The sequence below is a fragment of the Aquila chrysaetos genome, chromosome 25 (assembly GCF_900496995.4).
Source record: "Aquila chrysaetos chrysaetos chromosome 25, bAquChr1.4, whole genome shotgun sequence".
NCBI lineage: Eukaryota > Metazoa > Chordata > Aves > Accipitriformes > Accipitridae > Aquila > Aquila chrysaetos.
The window spans coordinates 17933179-17959881 of record NC_044028.1 but is presented as its reverse complement, the minus strand read 5'-3'; the positions used below and the strand labels follow the sequence as shown (position 1 = coordinate 17959881).

At 48.8% G+C, this 26703-nt stretch overlaps 1 protein-coding gene across 5 annotated transcripts in view; it reads right to left on the bottom strand.

Annotated features, from left to right (window-relative positions):
* RAB11FIP3 (RAB11 family interacting protein 3) overlaps window positions 1–26703 on the bottom strand; it is an 80979-nt gene that overhangs the window by 24826 nt on the left and 29450 nt on the right. For 2 of the 5 annotated variants that reach the window (XM_030001807.2, XM_030001808.2), the window contains exons 3-4: window positions 15796–15887; window positions 1472–1659 (exon numbers count right to left, since the gene is read on the bottom strand). In XM_030001807.2, coding sequence (XP_029857667.1) covers window positions 1472–1659; window positions 15796–15887 — 280 coding nt within the window. Of the gene's footprint in view, window positions 1–352; window positions 467–1471; window positions 1660–7483; window positions 7608–15795; window positions 15888–15999; window positions 16340–26703 lie in introns of those variants that run through there. The other 3 variants (XM_030001809.2, XM_030001810.2, XM_030001811.2) reach the window with 3 other exon arrangements.

Below are 26703 nucleotides of genomic sequence, written 5' to 3'. Positions count from 1 at the left end.
ACTTACTGACTGTCCCCTGGAAGAGCTCCGGGCACTAGAGGTATAAAACAGTTGTCCTGCCTGGGGTTTGATGGCACCAAAACCAGCCCTCAACAACCTGGGAATAGAATTCCAGAGGTTTCTGTTTCAAGCATTCCACATCTTTAAGCCAAATGAATTTTTTTCCTTGATTTTTTTTTTTTGGCTACCTGGAATTTGCACACTTTTAACACACCTGGCAACAGGTACCACTGCGTTTGGACAGAGCACCCAAAGGACACCTGACCTTCCCAAGCCCACACTGGGAGCAGCAGGGAAGCCTCAAGAACAACCTAATCTAAAAAAGTTCCCAAGCAAAGTATTTTGTACCTACAGGCAGGTGAATCTGAGGCACGTCATTTTCCCCAGAAGATGAGAGCGTACGCAGGCTGCCATGGCCCCTCCAGAGACCCTCCACTTGGTAGTCAGCGAGCTCAGCAACCGATTATATCCCAATTTAACTGTCACTGAGCTGAACATGCTCAGGCGAGGAGAGCCTAGCCAGCTAATCTCATTTCTTCCCTAATCCACAGCACCCTTTCAGCCCCAGCACGGAGTGCCCAGCAGCACTGACCACTCACCACATCTCTGACATCCCCAGATGTGATTCTGGGGTGGGAGGGAAGCCCAGTGCTTTCTAAAAGCAATGGGAACTGTAAGTACTCACCAGAGCACCAAGCCTGGGTGATGTGTTTTTGGCCAAAAAAAATTCTGTGCGTTAGCAGACCTTAAGCGAAGATGGTTCCAGAGGTTTCAGTGCAGAACTGGTGCTCTTGGGTCACTATTAAAGGAGTTATTCCCACCCCTCCCGCCTGCCAGCATCCCAGTTTCACCCCAAAAACCACTTTTCCTGCAAAATCTAGGAAATGAGGCGGGCCCAGGAGCAGTTTCGCCAGCAGCGGTTCAGACCTCGGGAAGATGATCTTAGCTCACACTTTTGTGCTTCAGGCACAAGTTTAAAACTAGTTATTACAGGAGGTGGTTGCACATCAAAGGGCACACGCATGTTTAGCTAAAACAAGAATACAATGAGTTCCCCTCCTGACTTGAAAATTATATGTTGCGTTTCTGGCTTAAGTGATAGATTAAAAACTGCAAGTATTTCAGGTGTTTGGATCATCTAAGAACTTATTTTAGAGGTTAAAGATGCTAATGAGGGTACAGAAGTTCTCCCAAGGCAAGCAACGATTAACTCAAAGAGACTGCCAGGCCGAGCTCCAAAACAGCCTACACATGGTGCAGTCTAATTATTATCATGATTCTTAAAGAAGAGCTATTTTGGTCTTGCATGAAGTTACAAATACAAAGAACAAACCAACCAGTTTCAGCAAGACAGACTCAGCCCACTTTATTTTAAGTCCTCAGGCTCTGTCTCCCTCGGTCCTCGTGTGCTCCCAGTTTGCCAGTTTCCTGCCCCGCACGGTGAGTTTTGCTCCTGGCTCTTCCCACTCACCCATGCTCCGGCTCCTCAATGGGATCCGTGAACTCTGAGTGCACGGTGGAGTCGATGGCACTGTCCGTTTCTACTTCGTCGTGCATCTCGTGATGTACTAGTGTGCTGGTGTCTTCATCCGTGAAGGTTTCGCACTCGCTGTACGTGCTCTCTGAGCCCATGTAAGCACTGTCAGTCACCTCATTTGCCTGTTAAACACAAGAGGGGAAAAAATAAGATACTATAGCTATGCGGCTTCATTGCAGAGCAGAACAAAACACGTATGGGGCAGCTAATTACTGCTGTATTGCATTTCTAAGCACAGAAATCTGACCTCCTAAAACCAGCGTGAGCCATACCCCACGTCCAGGTGCTGCTCTGCCTCCAGGTCCAAAGACCGAGTGCTGCCCCGCGGTGCACCACTGCCTTTGGGCCATGCATTCTTTGCAACAGCAGTGTTTGGAAAGCAGATTACAGAAATATACACTGAATAAGAGTTGGAGGGAGATTTTGTTGTAAGCGAGTATGGATTTGTCGAGTCCAGGAGGGATTACACACTGCTTACTCAGCAGTTCCGATCACTGTTGCTTTCACCCACTCCATTTTAAGAGGACACACTATTAATCTGAATTCTCTGCAAAAATCCCCATTCAAAACTACCAGTTAGCCCTTAAAGCACTTTTTCCCCCCTGCCTAGTAATATGAGGGCACCTTCCATCCCTCAACAGAAAATAAGCTGGTTTATAAATCTTCATTACAGCATTTAATTTGCAGGGACTGCATCAGCAGGACACTCAGATCTCTACACTTCAGCTGGAACAGCGTCTCAAGTATTTTGCACTACTTCACCACATCCATTACCTGCAGCAAGCTCTAGGAAAGCAGCACAATTTGGTTTTTAAGACACCACACTATGAGCACAGAGAACTGGGTTGTCCTCCCAGTTCTGCCCCTCAGGCAAGTATTCATCTTTGGTCCTGCCCACATGCTCATACATGTGGGCAGGGATGGTCCTGCCTGGAGACACATGGTGCTGAGCCTAGAACCATCCCCATGTTCAGAGGAGAGCCGTGGGAACACTAGAAGAAACACCCTCCTAAAGCAAAAGCTCTTATTACCCATCAAAGTGCCAGCTCCAGCATTTACGGGATTTCCGCAGAGCACCTCAGAACAAATCAAATCATTTTTGGCTCTGGGATCTCAGTCGTGGTGGGATCTGTCAGTGCTGGCACTGAGCTCCAGCTGATCCCCTGTCACCGGAGGTGTCGAGGGACGGGAGCCCTCCTGTCTGACCTCAAGAGAAAAAGATGCTCATGAAAAGCCATTTGCTCCACCTGAAATTCACCCAATGGGATCAAACTTGCTCAGCTGCTGGCTGTACCCCCTCCAGCACAGCAGCAGGACAAAGCAGCAGCATTTTGAACGCAGGCACAAACTGAAGCAAGCCGTTCTTCCTCTGCCAGAGAGCGCACAGAACAGCTTTCAGTGCTTTTTCCAAGGATTTTCAAGAAAACAAGATTTCTTAAAGCCCTGTATTACAGCAGCTGGAAAGAAAATGCACAGACATACTGTCCTTGCAACAGCAGAGTGAAAAATTACGTTAGAGCTGTTCATTCAAAGCAGGGTATGTATATGGCAGGATGGAAGAGCCCTGCTCATTGCTGCAGACGTTGCCCTCTGGTAGAAGAGCAGCTTTTAGGGCACATGCCATATTTGTACGGCAGGAGAGCACCACACCAAGACAGACAAACCTCCTGCTGCCTTTGTTGCCTAGACTTCGCAAACGCTGCTCTCACCAGCCTGATTATCCTCTTTTGGGTAAACACTCCACAGCCCAAAGAACTTCTGCAGCTTTCACTGGTGCAAAGCAGTTCAAGACACAACCAACACCTCATTTTGTTTCATCCACAAATTCCCAGGCTGCCTCAACACATGTGAGGCCAAAAAGGGATAGCAAGAGCTTGTACAGGTGCTTTGAAAACCTCGAAGGGATGGAGAGGGAACTGCTCGACAGCAGTTCCTATTCCACATGGACACTGGGGAGCAGAGCAAAGCGACCTAGTGAACACCCTGGCTTTGCTCCCTGCTGAGCGCTCTCATCAGCCCCTGTGCCAACTAAGCACACTCAGCTGGGTGATGGATGGAGACAGACAGACAGGAGCTCCTCTTAGAAACTTGGCTCAGCTTTCACGGACCCACGCTGACTTATGGACACCAGCATTTCTCTAGGACACCACTCTAAAGTTAAACATGACATAAACCTTCACAGAACCAGAGTCTAAAGTAAGCATCATGAGAAGACAGGGCTGTTCAAGTGAACTTGATTCAAACAGAGGATAGGCTGCTGTGGCAAATGTCATCCCTAGCATGGGAGAAGGTGGCTTTCACTAGCCTTCGAGATAAAAACAAAGCCTCCTAAAACCCCCACCCACTTTAAAAAGCATAAATCCAGCAAGACTACTTATACACCTAAAGCCAGGGACTTGCTTAAGTGCTTTACTGGATTTATGCTGCACTTCTTAGAAACACCGTTCAGGCTCTTAATGCTTGAGCAGAAGGAGGACGAGGGAGATTTGGAAGCAGAGGCTTGTTCTGCCGGCTCGCTCACGGACATGCGAGGACATTGCACCATCCCCAAGCCGAGACCGGCAGCTCCCCAGCCTTCAGAGGAAGGCACGCTCAGGCAATTCAAGTGCTTTTCCAAGCTATTTGCAGTGCACACCAAGTTTAGGAGAGGCCAGGCTTCAGCATATCAGACAATGCTGTATTGCAACACTGGTTATGTTTGGCTTTGGGAAAAAAAAAAACATTTCCAGCCCACGCTGCATGTCCCCAGTGCTTGCGCAGCGATGATGCTTCATGCTGGACTGGCATGGCTCTACCAGGTAGGAACCAGCGGGGACCCGATGCAGCAGAGAGGGCCCAAGAGAAGACAGCAGCCATCCACATCTGCGGATTTCCCTGCATGCTTCAAAGGGATACTTTTTGCCTGTTTGAAGAAGATTTAATGCCAAGCTGGAAATAACTTTGTTTGCAGACTCCAAAGTAAATGCTGCTCTGTTGGGTTTTTTTAAATACAAAAGCCTCTTCCCACTGGAAAAGCTTAAATTTAAGTATACATTGAAGTATTATAATGAGCACAAAGTAAAGACAACTATTGCAAAGAAACCAAAAAAACCCCAAACCAAAACACTCCAACCCACAAGTAATTTGATTAAAAAACACCCTCTCAACATGAAGCATAACCAGGAGCTGAACAGCTCAGGGCATCAGTCCCCTTAGTTAGATGACTTATCTATCAAATTGTTACAAAGCATTTTATTGATGGGAAATACCAGTATGGACAGGCTGAACGAGGGAGCAACCCTTTAGAGCTAGAAGTAGCCACCAGAACAGTACATTAACCATCCTCCTTCAGCCAACACCAAGGATGTGCAGCCATTTATTTATTAAAAAAAAAAAAAAAAAAAAAAAAGACCTGTAACACAAGTTGCAAACTTTTTTGTGTTTAGCAGAGGAGAAATTTTTTTCTCTTGTAATAACTAGCCTAGATAAGAATCAAATGCAAGAGCCCTATTAAAATTAAACCTACATGGTCAATGAGTTAAGAGGCAGTTGAAACTGTAAACAAAGTCCTGAGCACGAGCATGGAGAACTTTGCTTTACATTTCATCACAGATTAAGTAACTAAACCTCAAGAAAAGATGCAAGGAGGAGATAGGCAAAACAAGGGACTTCAGTAAGGTATTACCAAATGCCTGATAAAGCAAAGCAAAACCAAGTCCCTGTGCCCTGGGCAAAGGTGCAGCTGCAGGTCACAGAAAGCTCTTTTTAATGGCCTCACGAGCAGCTGGTTTGTGCTCTGACCCTTTAAACCCCCCTGCCACATCTCTCCTTCAGCCAAGTTTGCCTTTCTGTGAGCAGGCAGAAAGTAAACACTGTTTCCAGATTAAAAAACCCCACAATACACTTAAAGACATCCGTGGGCTTGGAACAGCCAGGCTAGGCTACAAGTGTCCTAGGGGACTTGCCAGGAACATCCCCACCATGTTCAGAATGGGGTTGGTGTCACCAGTATCAGTGTATTTTAAATTTTTATCAAATAAAACACACCCTTAGACATTTCAGGTAAACCTCAGACCTCAAAACTGGGACACATGCACACACCCCCCTGAACTGAAACAGGATCATGGTTTGACTGAAGTTCCCATCCCTGACTCCAACTCCTCCACGAGCTATCTCCCCCGGTGCCAGACCTGTTTACCCTGGCTGAGCACAACATCGGCCACCTGAGCACATCTCTGCCTGTTCAAAGGTGTTTGGCAAAACACCAGGGATTTGAAAGCCCAGCAGTGAGCCCTCCTGCTTCTAAAAGGACATAAATGGATGAAATCAGCATCAGGGTCATGTAATTAATGTGCCCTGAGAAAGCAGGTGAGATGATGAAGCACCTTTACGAGACTTTTCCAGCAGCAGTTCATCTATTCCAGGCATTTGATTACACATTGGTGTAAAGACCATTTGATTAAATGTTGTAAAGTGCTATAAAAATGACCTTGATTTAAAAAAGCTGCTTGAGTATGAGGAGAAGAAACAAGGCTATTGGGAGTCAGTTGCAAGGTCTAGGCAGGGACAAGTTAAGCTTTGATCTGTGACGGACAGAAGCTTTAGCAAGGCGTTGCCTTGGAGAGAAGAGCAAAGTCTGGCTCCCAGGGAGGTTCCTCCCAGGCATTTTCTGCAGCGCTGGTCCCCCACTTGTGCCCAGAGCCGTCCTGGCATCCCGAAGCTCTGCTGTCCTTGGCCACAAACACTCAGAAGCTCAGTAAAGGAAGTGAGGGGAGAAGAAAAGGAAAAACAACTCTGTTTTCCCAGCAAGCATGAGCCTATTTTTGATGAACACCAACTCTAACTGCACACAGGACAGACAGGGGAGACAGACCAGCTAGGAAAACCACCCTCCAGGGACACCATCGTCTGCTGACTGTGGCCAGGGCGCCAGTGCCAGCACCAGGCTGGGAACGCTGCCTTGTCCAGAGCCGAGCCAACGCCAGCCCTGCGAATGTCCGGAGACCAGCACACCGCAGCTGCGGGACAGGCTCCATCTGAAAGGAGAAGAGCTGAAGAGCATCCCACCTACTCGGTGCAGCATCCTACACCGCAGAGGCAGCCCGGCACAGCTAACAGTGCTGCGGCATCAGCCTGCCGGGGACACGCGCCTGCCAAGTCTTGCAGCAGGCAACCTGTGCTTAAATTGGCTTTAAACCAATGTAAAGCCAGGGAGAAGGGAAGTAAGTTATGTTTGTAATCCCACCTGAGTCTAACATTAATACAACCACCCCCAAAGCCCTGAAACACCCCATGGCAGCTCAGTCTCCAAGTGCCGGCAGCCAGAAACTCATCATGCCACTGAGTGATCCCACATCGGAGGCTGCCACCGGCAGCAAGGCACCGACCTCTTGGCCACAATATCTGCCTCTTCCCACGTATTTGGGCAGTGTCCGCTTCTCAGAGAAGCTTGGGAGCCTGCACTGAGCCTAGGCTGAAGGCAACTTTTACAACACAGCCCCTGAAGTTGGGTTTTGAGACTGCTGCGCTCGATAACACCCCTCAAGGCCGGGCAAGAGAACTGCACTGCATCTGTCAGGCCAAATTGAAAACACGCACCCCCAAAAAACCCCCCAAACCGAAAAACAACTCGCAAGACACCAGATCTTCCAGACTGTCCTCAGCACCCCGAAAGCCTGCAGCCACCGTCCCTCCCGGTCCAACTCCCCCAAGAAGACGCAAGCAGAGAGGACTATGAAGATACCATCACATGCACACACCCCACAGACTATAGAGAGGAAAGATCATTCCTAAATGTTGCACGCTCGAACATACTCGGTAAGAAAACAACAAGCGGCTGAGTTGGGTGGACGCCCAGCCTGCCTCTTCCCAGCACCTCCAGGGCTGAGAGCGGTCCCTGGGGCCAGAGACCTGCCTCCCTGTAGAAACCCAATCCTTCCTCATTTCGTGTTAGCACTCAAAACCCACCTGTGGACACATCGCCTTCTCGCCCAAGTCAAATCCAGCTCCAGGAGCGCGCACCGCCAGGAGCTGCCGGCTGCTTCTGCAAGGCAGGAGGGAAGCAAAGTCCAGGAGATGCCGGGCGCAAGGCTTACCGACTCAGCACTGGTCCCGAACAGAGTGCCTTTTGTTCCCGACCTCCCGGCCTCCGCGATAAGGAGAGGCGAGCTAATGTACACTTCCCTGCTGTGTGACTGCAGCCCTCCTGGTTACATGAATACCAAAATAAAAGCACGCCTTCGAAGCCCCACGCAACGGCCAGCCCTGCTCCAGGTGCGCACTCTTTCTTTTCTCATGAAACCATCACCAATTAAAAGGGTTAATTTTGAAGAAGATGTAGAGAGGCTTCCAGGGCTTATCTCATCCTTCCTGATATTTCTGGTGAATATTTAAGCACTAAATGACAAATTCCTTCCTTATAGCCACAATCACAGAAATGAATAAAGCTTGCCTTGCTCACTAGGGGAAGATCAGGAGCACTTTGCTACTGATAAGCAATCACAATCACTATTGGGATGACTCAAATGACAATCTATGATATGCAATGACAATATTGACCACAAAGAAAGGCTGGTGCTTCAGTCATGGGTGCTAACTGAGTTTACAAACACACCAACCCCACCGCTGCCCTAGTTCTGCATTGCTCTCAACCAAGCAGCTGCTTTCTGCAAACACAGGAGTCTCGTCAGAGCCAGCGCCACTGGGTGACCTGACCCACAGGATCCTCCCTTCCCCACGGCAGCCGTTGGCGTACAGAGACAAAGTCCTCGACAGTGCCCAGTTTGCAATGAACTGCTCAAACTCACAAGTTTTGAGGGTTTTGTCTGCTTTTCTGTTTCCTCTCTAGAGAAACCTCACATACTTCAAACCTCGGACTCCCTTAGACATGCCTGTCTAGCATAAACACACTTACTTCTTTCCATTACCTTCACAAATCACTTTTTCTCATTTTTTTGGGTTATCCTTGCTCTCCTCTGGGCCACATCCTTCCTGAAGCACAGTGCCCCGAGCAGGACCTACTACTCAGCAACACTGACTGGAAGCATCTTGCACCTTGATAACCAGTTGACCTTCTGTGCTAAGTCCAAAAAAAGCAAAGACTCCTGGTAACGAGCACAGCAGCAGGGGAGTTATGCTTTAACCTGAGCTCTCCTCCTTGCTCTGTCTGGATCTGCTACTCAACCGAGCAGGACACAGCCCTATTGCTCTCTCCCAGCTCCTCTGTGTGTGCTGCAAGACCTCAGGGAAGGTCTAGCACCACTGCAAGGAGCCCAAAGTCAGACACCCCTACAGTAAAGTGAATTAGGAAACACAAACCACTGCCAGTTTTACTTTTCAAACCCTTATTGAGACACCTTTGCTTCCAACATTGCTTGGCCCGCTGTCGTGGTTTAACCCCAGCCAGCAACTAAGCACCACGCAGCCGCTCACTCACTCCCCCCCCCCGACCCAGTGGGATGGGGGAGTAAATCGGGAAAAAGAAGCAAAACCCACAGGTTGAGATAAGAACAGTTTAATAGAACAGAAAAGAAGAAACTAATAAGGATAATGATAACACTAATAAAATGACAACAGCAATAATGAAAGGATTGGAATGTACAAATGATGCGCAGTGCAATTGCTCACCACTCACCGACCGGCACCCAGCTAGTCCCCGAGTGGTGATTCCCCGCCCCACTTCCCAGTTCCTATACTAAATGGGACGTCCCATGGTATGGAATACCCCGTTGGCCAGTTTGGGTCAGGTGCCCTGGCTGTGTCCTGTGCCAACTTCTTGTGCCCCTCCAGCTTTCTCGCTGGCTGGGCATGAGAAGCTGAAAAATCCTTGACATTAGTCTAAACGCTACTAGCAACAACTGAAAACATCGGTGTTATCAACATTCTTCACATACTGAACTCAAAACATAGCACCGTACCAGCTACTAGGAAGACAGTTACCTCTATCCCAGCTTAAACTAGGACACCCGCTCACAGCCTACTGATGCTGCCGTTTCCCTATGCCCCAGCCTGCCTGGTGTGCTGCAGCCCAGCTCCCACATTTCTCAGTCCCACGCACTGCGCTCACAGTTCAAGATAAGACTTGAAGGTCTTTGTTTTCCAAACTCCTTCCAATCTATTTTGTGCAAGGCAAACACACCAACTAGAATCTTTTCCGATCAGCAAAACAATTTCTCACCATAACCCTGAGCTTCAGGGGCATTCATGCCCAATTTACGCTCCCATCCTTTCCTCTAAGCAGTACTGAGTCTATAGAATATATGAATTTACTTGGTATTTTCAGGCTTTTTGTTACCAAGGTATCATCACGGACTGATTTTGGCATTCAGTCCAGCAGTTTTAGTAACCTGATTACTGTATTTTCTTGTGCCTAGTCAATACAAAGATAACACAGACTGTTCACTTGTTTGCTGCAGAAGTGTTCTCTGCACGTGTGAACTGAATGGGCAGCTCCCTTTGCCTCTCTGTGCAGGGGAACAGAAAAGCTTTGGGGACAGTGGGGACATTGCTCAGGGCTGTGCATGCTTCTCCAAGAGACAGGCAGATGAACAGACATCAAACTGCATCTGCCACATTGCACAGCCCTGCAGTTCCGGCCACCTACAAGACTTCAGGTGCAGCAGCTGTTTTTGACAAAATCAACACCAATTCCAGCAGCCAACTTAGAGAGGGATTTGTGATTTTCTTTCACTCAGACACAACGATGCTTTTGGGTCAGCCCTGTGACCAGAAGCCCATTGAAGTCATTCCTTCCAGACACAGGAACAGCACTGGTAAAGAAAACCTGAGCCAAGGGGCAAAGAGCTGCAGTCTTCACACACTGTGATCTCATCTGCATCTTCCCATCCCCACCACTGCTATGGTGGTACAGCAGTGCCGGAGTGGCAAAGGACCACAGACCTTCATACCTGCGTTAGGGTAGTCGGGGAACAGCCCACAGAGTCCCTGGCAGAGCTGGCAAGCTGAACCCCAGGTCTGCCCTGGTGCTGCAAGCCCTCTCGGGCAGCTTGGAGGCAGGTTGCCTTTGAAGGCTGCAAAGCTTAATCCTGTCTTTTCAGAGTGGCTGGCCTCTACCAGACGTGCATCCGCTGGTAACTGTGGTATGGAGAGGCAGAGGAGGAAAAACCTCACGTAAACTGCTGAGGATTGCAAAGCAGGTCCACCACCAAGGCAGAAAACACATACTCCAAATAGCCTGTGCTCACCAGGCACAGCTCTCTGCCTTAGGGAAAGGCAAATATCTTCCCAGGGAGTCTGTAATAAGAAAGGAGAGCTCAGAAGGTCCACTGGGCTATCAGGAGGAGAGAGCAGACTCGTACAACCACCTCACGTGGGCTCGTTGCAAAACACAAGCCACGAGGAATGATAGCTGATGCCTCTGGGGAACAGCTCCTGCGCACCCAAGTTATGGTATACCGCGCGCTCTCAGCAACAGCTTCTGTGTTACCAGCACACAGCTGGAATCCTGCAAGTCTTTGGTCCCCTTTGTAGAAACTCTGAGCAGTTGGAGAAATCCAGCAACGTGGATTTAAATTGCCTCGTTCTGATTTTTGCCCTTCAAGAAGCATTAAATGCAATTGCTCCACATGAAAAGAAATTCCAGCTTTAACAGAGGCAACAGTTCTTTCAGCAGCCGCCAGCTGTGCCTGCGGAGAGGCAGGCTGGAGAGAGCCAGGAGTATCCCCTCCTCCCAAAATGCACAAAACTAGCTGTGAGACCTCACCAACAACCATTTTACTCCCCAGATCCACTCCTACTGTGCTGTAGGACTTGCTACTGAAGATTTAGCCAGAGGGGACATGCCTGGGGGGGTATAAGGCTTGCAGGGTGCCCACATGCATGCCTAGTTAGTGTTGCTACACATCTGGTTAGCGTTGCTGTTCTGGGAAAGCAAAATTCCCCTCTCGCGGCTGTGCATGGCTCAGTGCGATGCATTTTCCTGGCTGCTACCGAGAGGATCCACAGCGGCCGCCCAGCAGATGGCAACAGCCCCGCGCGAGGTGCACAGCACCGCACAGCACCGCACCGCCTGCCCCACTGTCCCCACACCTCTCACCCACAGCAGTTTCAGCTGCCTTATTTCACAGATCTCAAAAAGAGCCTTCCTGTGACCTTGCTGGTCCAAAGCATGAGTTCCCATGGCTAAAATCAGCATTTGTGCTATTTATTGTGCTCCCAGTCAGCCTTTGCAGAGCACAGCCTTGCACTGGCTCTGCCTCTCCTTCAGCCCACCTAAGGTTACGCATATCCATGCCCAATCCCAGCGTAACTCTGCCAGCACACTGAATTTTTGCGGCTTGTTTTCCTTTTGGGACAGTCAGCCTTCCCGCTCTGCATTGCTCAAGTGAGCTCATCTGCCCCCAGAAGTCAGGGCAGAGAGCCCTTGTCCCAGGGCAAGGCACAGTGGGTATCAAGAAAGGTAACACTAAATTCACCTTTCCCCCCTCCAGAGCATTGCAAATGAGTCCGTGCACCCAGAACTGAGTCACGAGCTTCATGGTAGCTTGCAAGGGAGGCAAGGATAACTCCTACCTTCCAGTTAGTCAGCAGCAAAGCTGCACTAGCCCAGCCTGGGGGTAAACAGCTGAGGACTCGGGTGTCTGGACGGACAGACTCCAAGCTCCCTTTACATAGCTTTTACAAAGCAGGGTAGCCAAAAAAGCTGTCATTATTTTTTGATAACATTTCCCTGCAGAGGTAGAAAGCAGTAAGCTTGTCATCCAGCTGCCTTGGAACCACCACACTTCCAGGTCAGTCAGGGAGAAACACACTATCTAGGGCTGCAGGCAGGTAACCCCAGCAAGGTGATGCTCTCTGCTCCAGAGTGGATGTACAGGGGATGAGATTCCTCTTGCATGCGTGACAGTGGAGCGCTAGGGATTGCAATGAGCCTCCCGCAAGCACAGCTGGATGCACAAGAAGCCACGCGGCTGCAGGGACCCAAGGGTCCTTCGCTTCCAATCCCCTGCGAGCCACTGTCTCAGCAGAGCCATGCAACAGAAATCCTCTTTCAAAACAGTTTAACAGACAGATCTGTCTGCTGAACAGACCTGGCAAGTTGCAACAAGAGCCAGAAGCTCCGTACCACATCAGGAGCCACACCAGTGGCTGAATTGTGGAAGTATCTGACATTACAAAGGTCCCTGTGTGAAGTGTCGAAGTTCAGACCTTGCCCCTTTGAGAGGCTTTTACACCCTTACTGGAAGATGCAGTGTTGGTTCTTCTCTCTGTAGAGCAAACACTCACTGAAAGACACCAATACTGGGTACTCAGGGTTTTTCACTCTCTGATGACAGCCACCAGAAGAAGGGATGAGTCACCAAGAGCAACCTTATTAACAAAGAGAAGACATTTTCATTTAGACTGCTTAAAGCACTTGTTTGAACAAACATTTAGGAGAAAAGCTCTCTGTCAAGGCCCCAACACTTGTAAGAGCCAAGCACTCAAGCCACTGCGATTTTGTGCTGTTGAAGGGGGACCACGGCCGACAGTCCAAATCCAGTAACCACAATTACTCTCAGTACCATGGCACAGCAAATGCAGCACCCCTCCTTCAGCTCACTTTTCAAATGTCCTCTGATGTGACATGAGAGGAGGAAAGTTAGCTGTGCTCCTTCACCCCGTGGCCCCACCAAAGCAGGAGGGCCTCACCTGGTGTCTGAAGTCTGCCAGCTGCATTTTGGGAGTTGAGAAAGAAGCTGTCGTGTTTAGCTGCCTGGTGGTCCCATGTAGCAGCAAGTTTAACGCCTGTGTGTTTGCTGTGCGCTGCCTTCCCAGGTCCGAAACAGGGACATTTGAGAATATGAACTGCTTTTTTGTGGTGTGGGAGGTCTACCTGGAGGAAAGGCAACACCTTCAGTTTAGGAAGAGTGCTTTTTCCCCCTCCTCTCTTCCAGGTGAATCCAAGCAAGGTGGAATACATATATAAGGAAAGGCCATTTATTCTGTTTTCTGTCTTAACGATTTCCAGGTCAGCTGCCTCCTGCACCTAATGAAGAAGGACCTGCTGGAGCCTCCCCAGCAGCAGACAGCTCTGCCAGGCAGGGCAGCACGGTGCTCTGGTAAAAAAATACTCATTTGCTGCTCCCAGCAGGTTGCTTTGTACGATGGCTTCTCTCATACCCCCCCTCCCTGAAACAGCTCAAGCTTTCCAAGGTACAGCACTACAGGACATGTGAAATAAAATGCACGTTGGGAGCTCACCGCTCAGCTGAACGAGAACGAGAAAAAAACCATGCACGCCAAGACACCAATTTATTTTTACACTCGCAATGCTGAGCGGTATTTCTCGATCATGTTCTCATTTGCTGAACCTCTACAAAATCCTTGCAGGCTGGAAATTATTTCGAATCATGTATCCAAGACAACAAGGGTAACTCTTCCCCAGCATATTAAATGTAGACACCGACAGAGCTCTGATCTTTAGACGATTACCCTGAATTCAGTATAAGAATCCATCTACATCTTTCTGAAAAGGAGATTTCAGGACTCATCACCTTTTTGCTTTGGGTCACCTTGTCGTTTCAAGGAAACGATGGCCCAGCAGCAGAAGTATTTCATCCCAGCGGGGCACACACCCGGCTTGTTGGTATTCCTGCTCAGAATAGCTTGCAGCACTGACAGAGCTCATCTATGTTAAATTAGCCCTTAGAAAACATCCCTGCTCTGAATCTCAGAAGACTGTCCCGTGACGCAGGTCTGAGGAGCAAAAAGCAAAAGCCCTTGCCTCCATGATCACTGCGACGCACACTATCACAGCCTCTAAACCGCACAGGTTGAAAAGCACATTTGTGACCTTGTACCAGATAGAGAAAGAATATGAAAACCCATCTCCCTTCCTGCCCACTTCTACCCAGCTATCACTGGCTTTTGTAACTATCTTTCAAAAAGGAAAAATAATCTAATATTCAACACGTCCTTGAAAGTATTCTGGGGGAGGAACCCAGGATCATGTGCTCTTAAGGCTGTGTTCATCTGAGCAGTCCTAAGGGAATAAGTGACTTGCTCAGGGTGACAGTGCAAGTCCATTCACTTGATCGAGAACAGGAGCCAGCAAACCAACTCAAGAGAAAACCCGCACCTGGCTGGGAAACGGGACGATGACCTGGTTGACTGTCAAGCATAAGTCATCAAAGTGAGAGCTTCTAGCCATCTTAAGTGATGGACCTGTGCTTCTCACTAACATGGGGAAGACCAGTTGCTCAACGCCCAGTTTATCATTACGAAACTCAAAAGAATAGCTTGAGCCTTTTATCAAGAAGTCACAAAGCCAAAATAACATATTACAGGCTATACAAAGCAAAGACGTGTATTTGCATGCAGATATAAAGGAGGCTGGAAGTCCCTTTGGAAGTAAAAATTTGTGTGATAAAAACATCCAGGGTACCAAAACACAAGAGTCAAAAACCTGAAGAGGAAAGTTTGGAAAAGGAAAAGCAGACAGAAGCTTTTCCTTTCAGTCCCCATATGGGACTAGGGAGCCAGCCAGCCCTTTGCTCTGAAGGCACCTGCAGCGCCTTCTGCTCCAGGCTGGAAGGCACGGAGCAGGAACGGAGGAAGCCTACCAAGCAAAACCCCAAAGCCCATAAACACAGACAACAGGTCACTGTAGCAGCAGCCTCCTTTCTAGCTGGGGAGAGTAGATACAGGACATCACTGCAATACGCTCCTGTGCTAAGGAATACAGAAGGGAACTACAGGATGGAGGCTGTAACTTTAACAAAAAGAAAAAAAACACGTCAGATAAGCATCCTTGATCAAGCCCAAGATTAGAGAGAAAAATCTACATTTTTGCCTTCTGCTCTGCCTTTTACTGGCCAAACAGCACCAAGTGCCAACGTCCGACTGCTCCGCTGTGCATCTCAGGTAGGCTCCTGGCCGGTACATCTCAAAATCAGGCTCAGGTTCTCCAGCCTCAGAAACTCCAGCAATAAGACAAACACAACAGCAGCAGACACCCTTCCCGCACTGTTAGTGTTTCACCGCAAAAAGGGTCTCCCTCTTTCACCCAGGGCACCATACTCTCGCAATTCTGCACGCTAAGACGGCACTAGCTGTGGGTTTTTGCTTGAACACCAATTTTAACTTAAACAGCACCAAACGCTTGGTGCAAATTCTCTGGGCAAGTCACCCACAGATTAAAGGATTCACCTTTACTACTTGTTAAGCATCCCTGAGCCCTATCACACCAAATGGTCTTCTCCCCCAGCCAAACCCTCTGTACTCAAATCTCACACTGTATACAGCTGACATTTGTGGCAGTTAACAGCGCTCATACTTGCCTCAAACGTGACAAAGTCATCAAACTCATCAGGACAGGCCGGGGCTTCCTCCTCAGGGGTATAACCCATATCATACAACTGGCTGTCAGGATCTGCAAAGAAAAATAAAAGAGAGAATCACCAAAAGGAAACACGCACCCTCAAACGAAGGACAGCTTTGGGAGACACGACAGCAGAAGAACAGGAACTTCCTCTTGCACGCACCAGTGCCTTCAGCTTTCAGAAAGGACCTCTGCTTCCAGGCATCCCATCACCACCTCAGGTGAAAGGCAACTGGGATAGCTGCTCCCTAGCAGAGGTCCTACAAGGCCTCTGATGGGGATAGCACCTGGATTCATCCCTACCCCGCCATGGTCTCCATTCCCTTTCCCAGTTTCTTCTCTATCTCCGTTTCCTGCATCCTCTTATTCTTCTCCCAGAAGGCTTTAATCCTGCTGTGGGCAGGGAATACATTAGATCTATGTGTGACAGCCAACTACCATGGGAACCGCAGAGAAAGCAGGCTGCACCGAAGCTTTTATCATCTACTGCTCCTCCCGTGGCCAGCCACATCAGGAGCCATCCTCACACAAGGACAGGAAAATGGGAGGTTTTCAAGGAGATTTCTTAAAAAAAAAAAAAAAAAAAAAAAAATTACTCCTCCCACCCCCAAACACCCATCTGCAGCAGAGCAGCATTTCTCTGAGCCCTTCAACCAAAGAAGGGAGTGTAAATTGCCCATGCTCCCTCAAGCAACAGCTAATGCCTGATCCAGCACACGACCTAGATCACAGGCTGGAAACACCAAATCAAGATCAGATGCTGCAGTCCCAAAATAAATAGCAGGCTCAAAACCACATGCCTTGGAGCTGCAAACGTTGCAGCACTAGGTTTGTCTGATGTCGATAAACTTGGCCAGGCAGAAGGAGTCATTATGCCAGCGCTCCTAGGAAAGCTCGGCAATCGCCTGGATTTGGGGAGGGACAGGCTTTCCTTTTACGGCTGCTCAAGGCAGACAACGAGAGCAGAGCTACAAAGCAGGGTCTGCCTTCTGCGTCCTTCAGGCTGGTGGCTTCCCAGCAGACTGGCAGTGCAGCCAATTCAAACAGCTCCCAGGCTCGAGTCCAAACCGAAGGGGCACATAAGTCGCATGATGTTTTGCTGCAGCCGAGCAGCACAGCCACCCAGACAGGATCGTACGCAGCCTCCCTCAAAGGTTATATTCCCTATACAGTCACAGCCAGGGCTCCTGCTTTGGGTCCATCTCCAGATATCAAGAAAGGCCATTCTTCATTAAGGGATCTATACATCTCATACAAAGTCAAGGGATTAAGACACAGGACAGAGTAAGGAGTCGGGCTTGCAGCAATACCCCTCCCACCCAAACATCCTCCCCAGTGCTCTTTCAGCTGACCATTAAATTCAAACACAGTCAGGGCCCCAGAAGATACTGGAGCCACCAACCCAATGGGTACTGGCAGCTCATGGGGGTGGGAGAAGCTGAGTACATTGCACCGAGAAACGAGACCTCCCCTAACCTGGGTCTGGGGCTCCCAGGAGTTAGACTGTAAATCAAAACCAGGAATAAGCCAAATTGCTTTTCCAGAAACCAGCATACAATGCTGTGCTCTACAGTAAGCACACAGCAGGGTCATGGCTTCAGCGGATGAAAGGTTCTCTTGTTCACAATTTATGACTTCAATATCCCCGCTGCTCTCCCCGCTTGTGGCACCAGGCAGCGGTGCTGCTGTGAGCTGTGCTTCCAGCTGCCGGGGCTCCTGCGTGTAACCCCGAGCAAGGCAGCGATATGCACACAAAAATACTGCTGCCCGAGCATGTTCCTCAAGGCAAGGCAGCCTCAGGCCACCTTCTACTCTAACTAATGGGTTTAGCACTGAAGTGTCTTAAGATGGTATTCTCCCTCTCCTCAAATGTTACCCTAATCCCACCTGCACAGCTCCACCCACGGGTCTGAGCCTACAGTCAGGAGGATTTTTCCCATTAGTTATCCCTGTCGCTACTCCAGGATTTGAGAACCTTCTTGCTGACAGCAGGGAGGACCGAGGGGATGGGGACAGCAACCTGCTTGCTGCAAAGCCATGGGAGCACCTGAGAGCGGGTCTCAGCAAGAGGAGCCTCTGCCCACTTCTGGGAAAATCAAACAGTGCTCCTGAAAGGCAACCCATGTCACACCATCGAAACAGAGGGGACAGCCAGCCATGTCTCTTGCCAACTACAGACCGCAGCAGGCAGGCAATGGCCACCTCCAGAGAGGGGGCTGTGATGGGCATGGGAGCATCCAAAGAGCCAGATCAGCTCACCGGGACACAGGCTGCAGGCACAGTACCGTGGTCCTGTGCCTGGCCAGGGCTCTGCCCTGCGGCATGTTCCACCCAGCACGAGGTCTGGTGACAGCTCTGCTCTCCGCAGCCTCCGAGCGTGCGCGGGCACAGCGTAAATGCTTCATCTGCAGCACGTCTGAATCCCTCAGCCGACAGCGGCAAGACTCCAGCCAAACAGCTGGGTGCTGGGCAGCTGCCAGTGCTTCCAGCTGCCTGATCTTGCACCCCTGCCCGGCAAGGCCAGGCAACTCAGCCAGCCTCACCGGTGCCCGCCCTGCAAGGCCATCTCCAGTGCTGCTGGTGGCACCCCACGGCAGCCCCGGGAACTGCAGAGCACCCCGAAGGCAGCGGAGCCAAGCACAGGCTGCTGCCTTCTGCTTATTCCCTTTTTATTTCTTTTCCTCCCCCTCCAAGGAGACACACAAAGGCTTCCTGCTTTTCTACAGACGCAGATAAAGATATTTATTCCACTCATTTCTTCCAAAGGGACTTGAAAAGGGAGGATTTACAGTCAAGTGAAGGCTTCCAGTTCCCTTCGGAAGCAGGGGTATAAAGCACGGGCAGACAATGCACAAACAGCTCCCCAACATCAGCTGCCTCCTGTACAGCTCATGCCCAAACCGAGTGCTCCTGGAGCCTTCCCAGCCCTTCGGGCGTTTCTTGGTGTAGGGGCGAACGCGAGACTGGTTGTTCCATCTGCCTGCAGAGCACCCAGCCCAAAGAGGGAGGTCTCTGTGCAGGCAGGGTTTATTTTTAGAGCAAGCTCCTCTGTAGAAAGCAAGGAAAGACCATCTGAGAAGTCACCTGCACCCTTGCTGGTGGCATGGCCAGCAGAAGCCGTGCCTAGGAGACAGCACTCCATGCTTCCACCTCCCCATGCTCCACATCAGAGAGTGAAGACAAACACCACCACAAACAAAGGTTGACTTTTTCTGCTCGATTCATTCCCTCCCCCTCTGAAAAAGCCATATGGTGCTTTGTGTTTAGGGAGAGTTGCCATGGAGAGCTTGCCTGCAAGTCTTCCAGCACAATAGGCTGCATTAAGCTTTCAAATTCCAGTCCAAAAGAGCCAAAAAACCCAAGAGACCTTTGTGCCCAAACTGGCACTCCCCATGTGAAGAGCACCATACCCCAAGGTGCAGAAAGAGACAAGTGGTGAGAGCCAGAGGGCTCTGCTAGCTTTCCCCCCCCCCCCCGCACCATTAACAGCACACCATCAGCAGTAGCACTGTACAACCCTGCTTCAGCAGCACACAGTGAGCACAAATGCTCAAATTGCCTCTGCTCTCCACCTTGGACCTCAAAGCCAAATTCCAGTTGACGCCCTACTCTCCTTCACATCCCTTTTCCCAAGCTCCTTTCACCATAAAGCATACTTTCATCTCTTACACCCATCCCTGATTTCACCTGACATCTTCCTTCTCCTCTTTGATGGCTGATGTGGTCAGCACACTTGGGAGTCACCTCTTTCCTACACTGCTCAAAATCACAGCTTTTGCCCAGAGGTGCAGATGTCATTAGGGATTGCTGTCCCTTCCCAAGGCAGGCCTGACTGCACTCATTCCTTGCACCTGGGTGTCCACAACCAGCTTCTCCTGTGGTTTCAGCTCTATCCATCATTCCTACTGCTAGTCCCATTACAACCACACTCAGCCAAAAATCTCAAAGCTAAAAATCAGGCTCCAAGGGACCCTACAGGGAGTCTTACTGCCCAACAATCTCCCTGCAAAGAGGCTATAAGTTATATGCTAGGTCTTTTTCCCAAATTAATTGCACTAATTTATTTGACCAGAATACATGGGCTGGGTACCAGGCATCTGGATAAAGCTTCAGTTGAATTATTGCAGCAGCACTGTTTTACCAGGGTAATGTGGCTGATGTAGAATTTACACAAGTAATTGTAACCAGTAAGACCAGGCACATGTACTATATCATCCAGTGAAGCTAAGGTGGTTTTGGAAAAAAAGAAAAAAAATATAAAAAGCAGATTAAGTCTACTATGAGACACCTGCAACATCCCTTTGACACCTTTTCCTATCCCTGCCTTGAAGCTTCCTGTTGCCCAGCACGTGCTCATTCAAACCCCACTGAGAAGACCGTCTTCTAAGCTCATTGCACTGACCACACCACTTGGGAGATGGGAGATTTGCCTTCATACAAGCTCTACTGCAAGTCCATCAGCCACAGCACTTTCTTCTCCCCCCCCCCCCCCCCCCCCCCCGCCATTTGATTTTCTGCTTTCCCCAGTGCTGCCCTGCTTCTCGCTGGCTTATGGCTATGCACTAAATCCTGCACCTCCTTCTATTCTTACGATGTCCTGATTCCTCCCATTGTTTCAAAAAAAAAAAAAAAAAAAAAAAAAAATCATTGTCCAAACACTGCTATGTAAAGCTTCTGACAAGGACCATCTCTGTCCAAACAGAGATGTGCTCAAGAGTATTTGCTCTTGTCTTATGCAGACTGCAAGCCAAGGGCAACCTCCCTCTGGTATCTATCAAGCCTCTAGAGCCACTGGCCAACTCCAAAGAGCAGCACTGCCAACAGCAGAGACCCAGCCAGCTGCACAGAGATTTCTCCTGGACGTACAGCATACATGCAGCTAGAGGACAAGCAGAACAGGTCCTGGACTCTTCATGGGGGTGAATGCATGCTGAGCTCTGAGATGCACCTTCCGCCGTCCTGTTGTGCAGACAGGAGAATCGCTATGCTTCAAAAGGACTTGGACATGCAATAGTAACTTGGGTTTTTCAAGAAACGCAACAGAGCATAGAGCTACAGAAACAGAAGTCCCGGGGTACAGAAGGCTCCTGAAATAGATTCTAAAAACTGCTTTCAGAAGACAGGATTTCAGTGAAAAGGCACCTTGAGCAAAGAGCTGTGGGTACAGTAGTGACACACAGGTCAGAAACAGAGCCAGTTTTATCGGCTTCATATAGGAATGACCTAGAAAAACAGAGCCTTTCAGAAGTATTTAAGTCATCTGCCAACACACACTGTACATACTGCTGCAAGCCACAGAGCCACAAACTCGAACTGATTCCAACAGTATGGATTATGTGCAGCTAACAGACCTGAATTATTCAATGCAGGAATAAGGCTAGGAACCTGCATGAATGGCACAAAACAAAACAGACCCCAACAAAAGGCAAGACGAAGTTATGGTTGGCTTAAGAGAGGACAACTGATATAAATGGAACTCCCTTACTGGGCACGCTGCTTGGAAACAAGGTGGCAAAAAAGACACATAGCCAAGTATTAAAGAGTTACGGGCATTTAGAAGGATTTTGCATCCAGAGCAAAGAGACAGAGAGGAAGCCACTGTCCAGTATTTCCAGAAACACCTCAGGGTCTTGTGCTTTCACTGAAGATCAAGCACCCATGTGTTGTTAGTTCCTGCAGGGTAAAGCTAGCACCAGTCCAACCATCCACCCTTTTGCTTTCCATAAGTGATCCAGGAGTACATTTATAATCTGATATTCACACACAAAGTGGTAGCACTGATCAGAGCTGGAAAGAGCACCTCTCTGCTATCTGCTTTTCCTGTAGCTCAACCTGCTGACTCCTCCAGAGACAACGGGCCAGGAGCACTTACTGAAGACTATAATTTTACAACCAAAAATTACACAACAGAATAACTGAGTGGCAAGCTCAGGCTCCCAGGGAGGTGGTGTCAGAATTAAGGTTGCTTACACAACCCTCATCCAAGTCCCTCTCAGCTAATGTGCTTCAGCAGTCCTTCATTTCCTGAGTATCATTGCTCATGGATTGGTACTTATCACATATTCCTTTTGATCCTCTTCATACAGTGCAGGCCCTCAAGCTTTGTTTAGACATACTGTCTAAACACATAATAAAAAGAATTAACTTTATGGTATCCGAGCACTTTGGAAGCGTAAATCTAGCTGCATTTGCTTGTCTCAGAGACCAGGTGAGCATTGCTGCCTCCACTGCAGTGACGGACCAGAGACAGGAAGCCACCACTAACACACGTGGGATTTGGTATCAAGTTTAACAGATGGGCCCTTGTTTTTAATTCTCAGCAATTTGAGCTGTCTTTTCAGTGTGTGCTAGTCATCAAGAGCAGCTCAAATTTCTCCAGACTTGTGTCAGCCTGGAACAAAGGCTCACTGCTGGTGGTGTGGAAAATGAGGAGCAGGCTTGTGGCCACCAGCAAGTGGTTCAGAGCTACTTCGTGACGTACCAGCAGAAAAGGCAGAGAGACTGAGACTCCAAAATAGCACAAGCTGCCCTGGTGAGGAGACCTCCTGATGTCCTCCGTCTCCTTCACTCTAGCTTCTACTTTCAGCAACTCTGTATTTCAGGCAACAAAGCTGGATTTTGCAGCCAACAGCTTTATTCCCTGTTCTGTGAAGAGACTGAGGCAGGACCTCTTGAAAAAGTGCATGCAACTGTGCAAACAACAGAACATCCTAACTTAACTTCCCAGAGCACACTCAATGTAGATGCAACCTTCAGGACATCCAGCGGCCAGTCTCTTGTCAAGCATTTGAGTACACTGAAGTAGAAACTCTTCTAGATGCTCCACATCAGCCTGATTCGGGCAGGAGCACACAGAAGACAAGTGGCACCTCCTAGATAAGATGGCCCCACAAGCAAAATAAAATTAACGAGAACCCTAGCTCAGGAGCCTGGATGCACCAGAGCTTTTGACGTACCAGATAACACAGGCAGAAACAAAGCAGCTTCTCAGCCTGCTCATTACAGGCCACTCACATCAGCTGGGGCACTGCCTGGATGGCACCATCCCACCACAAAGCATTTCAGCTTTCCACACCGGCTCCAGCCCAAAGCTCCCACACAGAGAAATCAAGATAGCAGTTAAAACCAGTTCAATCCTCCCCAGCTCATAGCTTCCAATCCTGTGCCTGCGAAATGCTTGCAATGTACTTACCTTCAAGCATAGCTAAATATCATTATTGATGCAATGCCTGTGTGAATCTAGGCACAGCTTGCCTGCAGAAGAACCCACGGACTGGATGCAAGCATTAAAACAAGCCCTTTCAACACATACAGCACTTGCAAATCGTAACATGCAGACATTAGTATTTGTCATTTAGCATTTGCGGGTCTTACTTGCCATTTCTGTCCCCCTGCTAGCCGCACTACAAGCTGAGGACAACTAATACAAAGCTGATGCTAAAAGCCTTTTCAAAGCAATCACTGAGCCCTGGCAAGTGATTTGGATCAGAACCACCCACCTGCCTTTGATCTACCTGCCACATGATCTATGGGTGAACTGCAAGGCCGGCCAACAAATGTACAGACACCTTCTACTCCAGCCAAGGCTCTGACTTCAAAAGGTAAGTTGCAAAACCACTAGTAAAAACTAAATACAGTTATTTATAAAGTGGGCAAGTCTGAGATCAGAGGCTAGGTCCCAACCAGAACTCGGCCTGAGTTTGGAAGGAAATTGGGAAAAGAAAATACTCAAGAGGAGACATTAAACTACACGTGCAGGAAGAATTCTTCCCAATGTGTCATTTCACAGTTCTGAGCCATCTCTTAGAAGTGATGGTTGTGTTGCTCAAAAATGTCCTGTCTGTTACAGTGAGTGTCAAGCAGCCAGTTCGCCTTCCTGATGCTGGCCACAGTAGAGCACTTTGGAGTCCCTGTCCTCCAAAGTCCCTTGAAAGCTATGCAGATTAACAGGAAAATGCTCCTGAAGGCTCACATGATTGAATATCCTTCCCTGTTTCTCCTCTTAACTCTCAACACTGCCAAAAAATCCCTTCTAAAATGAGCCAAATTGTGTCCCACGCATCACTGAAGCGAGAGGGGAGCTGTACTTTTTAAAGTGCTTTTGCTCCAACTGGCTTCTGTAGAAGAATTGCCTGAAGAAAAACAAAGTAATGGAGGAGGATCCCGTAAGATTGGGTTTTAATCCTTTTTCCAGCATAAGATTCCCCAAAGCGAGGAGGACAGTGTCAGAGACATCACACAGGTTGACAGCCCTTCCTTCCTGCCGTTATTGAGACAACGCAAATAAATGAGTGCCTTAATGCAGCACTCCAAGACCACAAACTACGCAATGCAGGCACCAGCAGGGATCATCAGCGCTTCATTCAAAGCTGACTTAATTACTAGGAATACAAACATTTAATAAAACTCACTTGGACAGTTTTCAAAGGTTTTGGTAACATTTTATTGGCTAGAAGAGAATCCACTGCCATTATTAGTGCCTGACCACTCTCTTGCAGATGGTAGGAGGACAGCCGAGGAACATGACTGTATCAGAAGCATTAGACCTCTTCAGTCTGGAGCATGAGATCTCTGAGAAGGGAACCAAGGGGCTGAGAGGTTACAAACATGATGTTGCCCAGTTCCTACCACCTCAACAAGAGCATTTTTATTAGAAGTTGCCACATTACCTCTGCTGACCTCTTTGTAACTGTTGACTGCATTAATAAAACTACCTGCAAAACAAAACAGGCTTCAAAAACAAGCAAGTGGAGAAGCAATGGGAGAATGCGAGTCGCTGACTCGGTACAGCTCTGCTCTCAAAGTTGCAAGAGCAGCACGGGAGCAAAGCCACCCTTCTGTGCATGCATTGAGCTGCAACAGGTGACTGAAGTCCTTCGTGCCATCCTGTGACTCTCTAATCAGTGAATTCTGCACTGGTCACCTCGTTAGCAGGAGTCTTTCCTATCAGAAGGAGAAATAAGCTGCCTAGTGGCTAGACAGATTTATAGGAGCAGTCAGACTGGATGCACTTGGAAAAGATGATCATCAAGGAGAAAGACATCTGAGGGACACATGCACCACCCCAGGAGGAGATGTGGCTTGGTACAGGCAGAACAGGATCGAGATGAAGAAGTGAGCTGTGGTTAGACAGAACACTGGGGAAAGGTTTCTCTCAATGTGGGGGCTGTCCACCAGAGCCAGCCCATCTGCTGTCCCTACCCATCACAGCCCAACCCAGTGGCTCTGCAATTAGGACCAATTTCTCAGCAAAGCCACATCACACACAGCCTCTCCTGTCTAAGAGCGAGACCAGGAAACACTCAGAAGAAACAAGCTTTTGCCACATCAATCTGTCAAGGCGTCACAAGGGTACACTCACCGCAGTCACAAGCCTCCAGGCCACAACAGAGCTGAGCAGGGCTCTTGGAGAAGCAAAAGTCATAGGTGAGTAATTATCCCTTCATTAATAACACCAGATTGACTGGATTCCTAACGAGAAATGGTCTGACAGCTCTGGCTTGACTGCTGGTGCAGAGGCAGGACGATGGGCTGCTTTCCTTTACCTAAGCTTGGGAAGCCAAGCCTACCTGATCTCTGGCCAGACATTTCTGGTGAGGATGAAGGAGACATTCCCCAGCTTCCTGGGTTGAGCTGAGCATTAATAATCCCCTACTCTGGAGCTAACATCCAAACCTGAGAAATCAAAACAGGCAGGACCGAAACCTCCACCACCACCCATCTGGAGCCACCAGCCCAGCCTCCGCCCACGCACTCCCCAAACCACAGGCTAGCCCAGTCTCCCAGAAGTCCTAGCAGCAACAGATGTGGAACAAAACAGCATACTCCCAACACAGAAAATAAAACATATGATGGAGAAATACTGAGGCAGCAGATGGATGATGAGAAAAGCCTATTTTCTAACAGACGTTGCCTTTGTTTTCTTTTTAGTCATAATCTCTGTAGAAGAGAGTGTGCGAAGAATTGCTCCAAGGCTCTAATAAAACACTGCTCTCTATATTGACCATGTCCCCAACAAAACAGGTAGTCCCTGCAGTGTTTTTATTTCTCCTTTGCCAGAGAAATTAGTTTTCTTTCGGGCATCAAACTTGGGCCTTTCATTTGCAATTTAAACTCACCCCAGCTTGCCTTTATCAGGCTTGGGTTATGGTCTGAGGGTCTAAGCAGCCACCACAAGTTTCCTTTACTTTACTTCACCAGGACACATGGAAGTCCTTCCACTCTGATTTGCAAGAGATCTGGCTACACAGTAATGCTTTCCCCTCACAAGGAATTGTGTACAAATGGTGATACTCTGGGCATTTAATCACAGGTCAGCTGCTTGCCACAGTAAGCGAGGGGCAGCTTTGCAGTGCTATGAACTACATTTCCCTCGGACTGCATGTGTATTTTGGACCTGCAGCCTGTTACACTCCATGACGGTGACCAGACGCAGCAAGATTTCTCTGGCACATACCTCAAAATAGTCATAAAGAAAGAATTCTCAAAATGGGAGAGATGCTTGTGCCAATCTCCCATTCCCCATGCCCCTGAGGGCTGCTGAGCCTTAGCAGCAGTTTTACGGCAGCGCATTTGAGTAATTCCCCGCTGTTCTCATTCCCAGAGCTGCGAGGAGGCCTACGGACACAGTTTCTCCAACACTTCTGCGCTTCTCCCGAAAGTAGGTCAATGCAGTATGTCATCTGCCAGGCTGCTTTTGGGAAGCCGCACTCCCTGCTCAGGCATGGCGCACATGGAGCAGGCCAGCCTCGTCCCTGATGTAACCCTTCACCCAGCTGCCAAAGTTACAAAAATGAATAAACCCAATTGTTTACGTAAATTAAAAGAGAAATGCAAACCAAAAAAAGCCATGATGAGCCAGAATTGC